At 59.5% G+C, this 6,362-nt stretch overlaps 2 protein-coding genes across 4 annotated transcripts; one reads left to right on the forward strand and one right to left on the reverse strand.

Annotated features, from left to right (window-relative positions):
- Nucleotides 1-969, reverse strand: EMC6 (ER membrane protein complex subunit 6). 2 transcript variants are annotated; one of them, XM_055256191.2, is made up of 2 exons: nt 654-969; nt 1-568 (listed from the first exon to the last, which is right to left on the reverse strand). In XM_055256191.2, the coding sequence occupies exon 2, from the start codon at nt 517-519 to the stop codon at nt 187-189; it is 333 nt and encodes a 110-aa protein (XP_055112166.1). In that variant the 5' UTR covers nt 520-568; nt 654-969; the 3' UTR covers nt 1-186. The 2 variants fall into 2 exon arrangements, with proteins under 2 accessions (XP_055112166.1, XP_055112165.1); XM_055256190.2 differs by having other exon boundaries at nt 767-954.
- TAX1BP3 (Tax1 binding protein 3) lies at nt 935-6,119 on the forward strand. Of its 2 annotated transcripts, XM_055256188.2 has the most exons (4): nt 1,036-1,178; nt 4,239-4,358; nt 4,747-4,824; nt 5,133-6,119. In XM_055256188.2, the coding sequence occupies exons 1-4, from the start codon at nt 1,140-1,142 to the stop codon at nt 5,268-5,270; spliced, it is 375 nt and encodes a 124-aa protein (XP_055112163.1). In that variant the 5' UTR covers nt 1,036-1,139; the 3' UTR covers nt 5,271-6,119. The 2 variants fall into 2 exon arrangements, with proteins under 2 accessions (XP_055112164.1, XP_055112163.1); XM_055256189.2 differs by lacking the exon at nt 4,747-4,824 and having other exon boundaries at nt 935-1,178.
- The last annotated feature ends 243 nt before the right edge of the window (nt 6,120-6,362 follow it).

Here is a 6,362-nt window from a genome sequence, read left to right on the forward strand (position 1 = left end):
TGTCTCACGCTTCATTTAATCTGAAGAATATTACAGGCTCTCCGTCTTCAGATATAAATTATTTATAACGTTACAGAACAAGCTGCGAATTCAACCACTTAAGAACTAAGGAAGTCTACACGGTGTTAATTGCTGGCCACAGTCCTCCCGATCTGGTTTTTTAAAAAAGTCCCCCGGGCCCCCATTTCAGTAGACGTGCACCATGCCGTAGAGGAACGTCCAAAACAGGACGTAGGTGAAGAGGCCCCCGATGAGGCCTCCTGTAAAGAGAGGTCTCCGTGATTTGAAATATTTGTTCCACCTCCTTCCCGCCTTGAGAATGAGGAGCAGGGAGAGCAGGACGGAGGCGAGCAGGTAGAAGATGAAGCCGTAGAGGCCGGTGAGGCCGAGGATGCCGGCCGTGGCCCCCGACAGCGCTGACACCGAGGTCCGGCAATAATCCAGGACGGCGGCGTTGCCCCGCACGGCCGCCTCGCTGATGAACGGCGGCCCTTCCCGCTTGGCCACCACCGCGGCCATCGCACCCGCCGGGGCTCGGCCCCTCGCTTTCTCGCGGAACAACGCGGAGCTGCGGAGAAAATCAAGTTACAAGTGGCGCCCGGAGCTCCGAGAGTTGGGTTCACGCCGCCCCCTCCCCCTGGAGCTTCCGAGACCTGGCACCAGTCCTGGGCCTCGGATCTTCCAAAGACGCCGAGGAGATTGAGGGTCCGGGCCGGCCGGGAGGTGGTGGCGCGTCTGCGTTCCCCGGCCACGCTGGCCCAGTTACCTTGAACACGGCGCCGGACACAGTACTTAGCGTTCCCTCACACAGGCAGGGGAGGAGATGCCCGCGGCGCCATCTTGCTCGGAAGGCTGCCGGGAGGTCCCGGGCTGCGCACGCGCCCAGATCCCGCCCCGCCCTCCGCGCCTGCGCCGTGGGCGCCCCGGACACGCTCCACCCGCTGCTCGCTTTTCTGCGCACGCGCCGGGACTTCCGAAAGCGGAGTGGCGCTCCAGCCAGTGATTGGCTGGAGGTTTGTTAACTATTCATGAGGGGGCGGGCAGAGCGGGGCGGCCTTTGTTAAGCAGCGAGGGCGCGGCCGCGGGTACTCTGCTGCCGGCTTCTCGGAGCGGCGCTGGGCGACCAAAGCGGGGTCGAGATGTCCTACATCCCGGGCCAGCCGGTCACCGCCGTGGTGGTGAGTGCGCTTGCGCGGGCTCCTCCTCGTCTTGACCTGACCCCACCTCGCAGAGCGGGAAACGGACACCCCAAGCAGGTTGACAGAGCATCGAACCCGGGGCTCCTGCGAACCGGCGGCAAGGGCTCGGGTCCCCGCTTTGCCGGAGCGGGCCGCAGTTCCCCCAGCCACGAAACAGGGACGGCCGGGACCCGAGAGCCTCCCGAGACCCTGGACGGAGCCCAGACTGCGTGCGCGGGGCGGGGAGGGCCACGGGGAAAGGCCCGGCTGCGGGAGCCTGGAAAAGCGCCCCCTTCCCGGGCCTCCGTGTCCCCAGACGGGGAGCTGCGGGGGGCGGGCGCCGATCCCGACGTCCATGAGTCGCAGCCTCTGGAATGAGGAAATGCTTCCTCCGCTGCAGCCTGCGCCGCCGCCCGGAGGGAGATCTGGGGGTGGGGCTGTCCCGAGCCTGCCGTGGCAGCCCCTGCCCCCTTCCTGTCCAGCCTTGCTCCTCCGACCCACTCGCCGCCTGGTCCAGGGTGGACGCTCGTATAGCTGCGATGAGCGTTCCCTCTTCGAACTTTTCTTGGGTCTCCAGCCTGTAAGGCAAAAAAGTCCAGGCCTCCCTCCTGGCACTTGAGTCCTGAGTAGACCCTCTGGGGGCTAGCCTAGGCCCCTGGCCGCCCTCTGGCTTGTTTTAGGTGCTGGGTGCTATTAGACTAGGCAGAGGGAGGAAGGAAGGCTGGGACGTTAGACTCAGACGCCGGTGTCACAGCGGGACACAACCCTATGACAGAGGTGGGGAGTCCCAGAGAGAAGTGCTCAGCCAGAAAAGACCACCTCAAGAAAGACTCAGGTCTCCTGCCTACCTCCCGACAGCGTTCAGAGAACGAGAAGAAATGCCTGCTCTATGGGCATGAGGTCAAGCCCCCGCCCTGGAGCCATAAGGACTGGGTGTCTTATCTCAGATGGGTGTGCTGGAGAAGCTCCAGCAATCAGGTGGCTGGAGGCAGAGAAGCCACTGATAAAGATGACACGTGAGGCTGAGCTTAGAGCACTGGCTCAGGCCTGGGCCAGAAGGAAACATTGCTGGACCAGCTGACAGCTGTCCTAAGCTTCACCCTCCCTGCACCAGCCTGACTTTTTTTTTTTTTTTTTTTTTTTTTTTTTTTTTTTTTGAGACCGTCTTGCTCTCTTCCCCAGGCTGGAGTACAGTGGCGCGATCTCAGCTCACTGCAACCTCCGCCTCCTGGGTTCAAGCGATTCTCCTGCCTCAGCCTCCCGAGTAGCACCAGCACACCCAGCTAATTTTTGTATTTTTAGTAGAGACGGGGTTTCACCATGTTGGCCAGGCTTGTCTTGAACTCCTGACCTCAGGTGATCCACCCGCTTCAGCCTCCCAAAGTGCTGGGATAACAGGCGTGAGGCACTGCGCCCAGCCCAGCCTGGCTTTTTTAAATCCCTCCCTGCCCCAGAGAGAAGGCACCAGGTTTGCTCTTTAGCTAGAAGTGGGGCGGGGACAGGTGAGGAGCCAGAGCAAGCCACCTTCTGCGTGACCTTGCCCAGCAAATCAGTGACAGCCCTGTCTCCCAACCCAAGGGCCTGTAATCTTCTGACTGTGCGGGCGGAGCAGGCCTGGAGGAGCTGAGTTTGGGGCATGAGGACCCAGGCACAGTGGGCCTCATGCTTCCTGCCCCCCTCCCTTATGCCATAACTGGTCCCAGGGCCTTCCCCAAAACTGCAGGCCCATGCCTCCCAATTCTGGTAATACCAGGAACGTGCCTGAACGTGGTGTGTATGGTCTGGCCTCTCCCTTGAGTCTTGGACTGGGGATGGGTTTGGGCAGCCTCACTCCCCAGTCCCCACCCTCCCCCATGTAGAATTTTGAGAATGTTAAAGACATTTAGGCCATTCCTCTGAACTCTGGCTCCATAGATCCATCTGCCTTCTGGACACCTGCCCCGCAGCTCCTGGCACTCCAACCCAACCTGCTCCTCCTCCTCCTGGGTCCCCATCTGAGTGATGTGTGTTCAGCCAGGGGAGGTGGCTGGGTGCTCCTCTTGACTCCTCTCTTCCATGAGTGGTCACTAAGTCTGTAGATCTCCATTTTCAGGTAGCTCCATGTCCCCTGGCCTCTGCATCCTGCTTTTGTGAGATGCCCGTTCCTCTTCTGATTACCTGAGTGGTCATTCTAGCAGCAAACCTGACCATGCCCTACCCTACTCCATTCCTGAGAACTCCAGTGGGTTCAGGATCAAGGTCAGGCTATCCATTACCCCCTCAAAGCCTGATGCAAATAATCCCCCCTTTGGGAAACTTCTTCAGGTCTAGTCTAGATTGTCTTTTGCTTTTTTCTTTTCTCCTTCCTGTTAAAACTCTACTTTGGGAGTGATCAGGTCTGGCTCCCAGCATCTGCTGACTGGACAATGCTTGCCAAGGGCTTTGAAAGGAACCTGGCACAGTTGGGGACCATAGCCCCAGAGCATGGTGGGAGCGCTGCAGAACACTCTTGTTTCTGCACAAGAGCAGGGCCTGGGGCTTAGGGAGACACCCCTACTCCCCTTCCAGGATGGGATCTGGCCCCAGCCTTACACTTTCAGCCTCATCTCGCCTCCCAGTTCTGTGTCCCGCACTGGACACTCCAGTCTCATGAACACGTATCCACAGCACCTTGAAGCCTGTGCTCTGGTCCCTGTGGCTGGCAAGCCCTTCCTCTCCTTTCTATGCAAGTTTGATCTCTGCTTTTCCAGAGCACCTCCTGTGAGACGGGCTTCCCACCCACAGAAGCCACAGCACCTGGACTTGGGCCAGCAGGGGCTTCGACCACATGTTGATCAAGACTAGTGCCTAAGACTGACAGGGGAAGTGGGGACAGGTTGAGGACAGAGGGCTGTGTGGGTGGATCAATGTGGCCAAGTTCTGAGTGCCAGCTCCTCAGCCTCCCAGGCTGGTGAGCAGCTGGATTCCTGCAGGGGCCTGGGACCCACCCCCTTGTCATGGCTCTGAGGCTGCTGCTGGGGACACCTACCAGCCTAATTCTCCAACCACCCACTTCCCTCAACTGGCTTTTTTCTTTGCCAGCAAAGAGTTGAAATTCACAAGCTGCGTCAAGGTGAGAACTTAATCCTGGGATTCAGCATTGGAGGTGGAATTGACCAGGATCCTTCCCAGAATCCCTTCTCCGAAGACAAGACGGACAAGGTGAGGGGGTCTGGGGTCCTGGGACCGCTCCGTGGGGCACAGGGGCCTGAGATGGTGGGTCTCTGCTTCCTGGGCCGGCATGGAAGGAACAGACCTCATCTCTCAAACCATGCTCTCTAAGAAGGCATCAGAAGCGACCTAGTGAGAATAAGGACGGGTGGGGTGAGGAAGGGCTGCTCAGACAGAGCCCAGGAGGAGCAGGAGGCGGCCGTCAGCAGGGCCGGTGCATGGTGGGGCTCTTGGAATAGTCCTCCCTGACCGTGTGTGCTGGGAGAGGCTGCGTGCAGCGACAGAGGGACGGCTGAGAATGTGCCATGGTGGCTTCCGCTCTGTGGATAAGGGGCCAGTCCAGTGACCACAGGGCTTGACTTGGGCTGCCCCTTTCCAGGGTATTTATGTCACACGGGTGTCCGAAGGAGGCCCTGCTGAAATCGCTGGGCTGCAGATTGGAGACAAGATCATGCAGGTAACAGGTGTCCCAAAGGAGGAAAAACAAGGTTTGGGCAAGCAGGTCTGAAGCACGTGGGGGTGGGGAGCTGCCCCAGCCTGCCAGCTGGGAGAGACTCACTGCAGCCAATTGGGAACCCATGCTGGTATTGCCCCAGAGGACGCTGGCTCTCTCTCCTGTGTGTCTCAGCCACAGTGCTTGGTGTCTCGCAGCCCTGGGATGTTAGGCTGGGGGCCTGCTGAATGACCTGGGCCCCCAAAGCCCTCTGCTTCCAGATCCCAGAGGGCGGGGAGCTGAGGTGGGCCTGTGTTCTCTCCCGGGGCCAGGTGAACGGCTGGGACATGACCATGGTCACACACGACCAGGCCCGGAAGCGGCTCACCAAGCGCTCGGAGGAGGTGGTGCGCCTGCTGGTGACGCGGCAGTCGCTGCAGAAGGCCGTGCAGCAGTCCATGCTGTCCTAGCAGCCGCCACCATCTGCGACTCCTGCCTGCCGCCTCTCTGTACAGTAATGCCACTTCCACACTCTGTCCCCATCTGGCTTCCGCTGAGCGCTGGGCCCCAGCTCTGAAGGGCTATAGCTGGTCCCAGAGGCCTGGCCTGGCCTTCCTTCTCACCCCTGGCCTGGGGCCTCTGGGACCAGCTTTCTCCCCTGGACACTGAGGATCGGAAACAAGAGCCTGGAGCTGAGTGGCAGCCGGTCTGCTGTGACCACAGGCTCAGGTCCGACCCTGCTGCCTGGCCACAGCAGTGGCTGGGCAAGTGGGAACCACCATCTCTTGGGGGCCCCTAAAGCTGGGAAATGCCGGAGGGGCCAGGCCTTTCCTGCTTTTCCCTGGCTGCAGGGTTCGGCTCCGCCTCTGCCCCCCAGCCCTTGTGTGTCCACCCCGCAGTGCCTCTGCCCATCGGGGGACTGGACACAAATCCTGCCAGAGGCGCTATGAAGGTTTGCCCAGATGAAGCCAGGTGGGCTCCCCGTTCACTCCCACTCTCCCGAGGGGTGCTGGCCTCCCCAGGATTTGCCTTCTTACAGGATTTAGACGGGGTTCGAGGTTCACATTTCAGGGCAGCTCTCAGGATTGTCATTTTCCTCTTTGCCTGTGGGTTTAACTTTTGTATTTTTTTTTAATCACAAGTTTGATACAAAATGATTTTACCGTACTCTTTGGAGATGCCCATTCTACTTTTGAATTTAGCTTTTACTAATTCGCATCTGGAAGCTCAGCAAGTGCACAAGCCTTACTTTGGTTACCGTGGAAACCACTGCCGCCCCTCCCCGACGTGGTGTGCTCAATAAACAGTACTGGAATTCACAGGGGGCTTTGCTGAGGCATGGGCTGGGATATCTGGGGGGTGGGATATTGGGACCAGAGCTGTGGTTTTAATGATGGCCCCATCCCCCACTGTTCTGGGACAAAGCTCAACTACTCCCAGGCCCACCTGTCTGGAAATCCCGGGGCTGGTGGAGCCGTAGCAGCTGCACTGCGCTTGACCTGAACCACATCTGTGGGAGCGTCTGGGAGCACTGGGGTGGGACCCTGGGGTGCGTGTGCTTT

The sequence above is a fragment of the Symphalangus syndactylus genome, chromosome 20 (assembly GCF_028878055.3).
Source record: "Symphalangus syndactylus isolate Jambi chromosome 20, NHGRI_mSymSyn1-v2.1_pri, whole genome shotgun sequence".
Lineage (NCBI taxonomy): Eukaryota > Metazoa > Chordata > Mammalia > Primates > Hylobatidae > Symphalangus > Symphalangus syndactylus.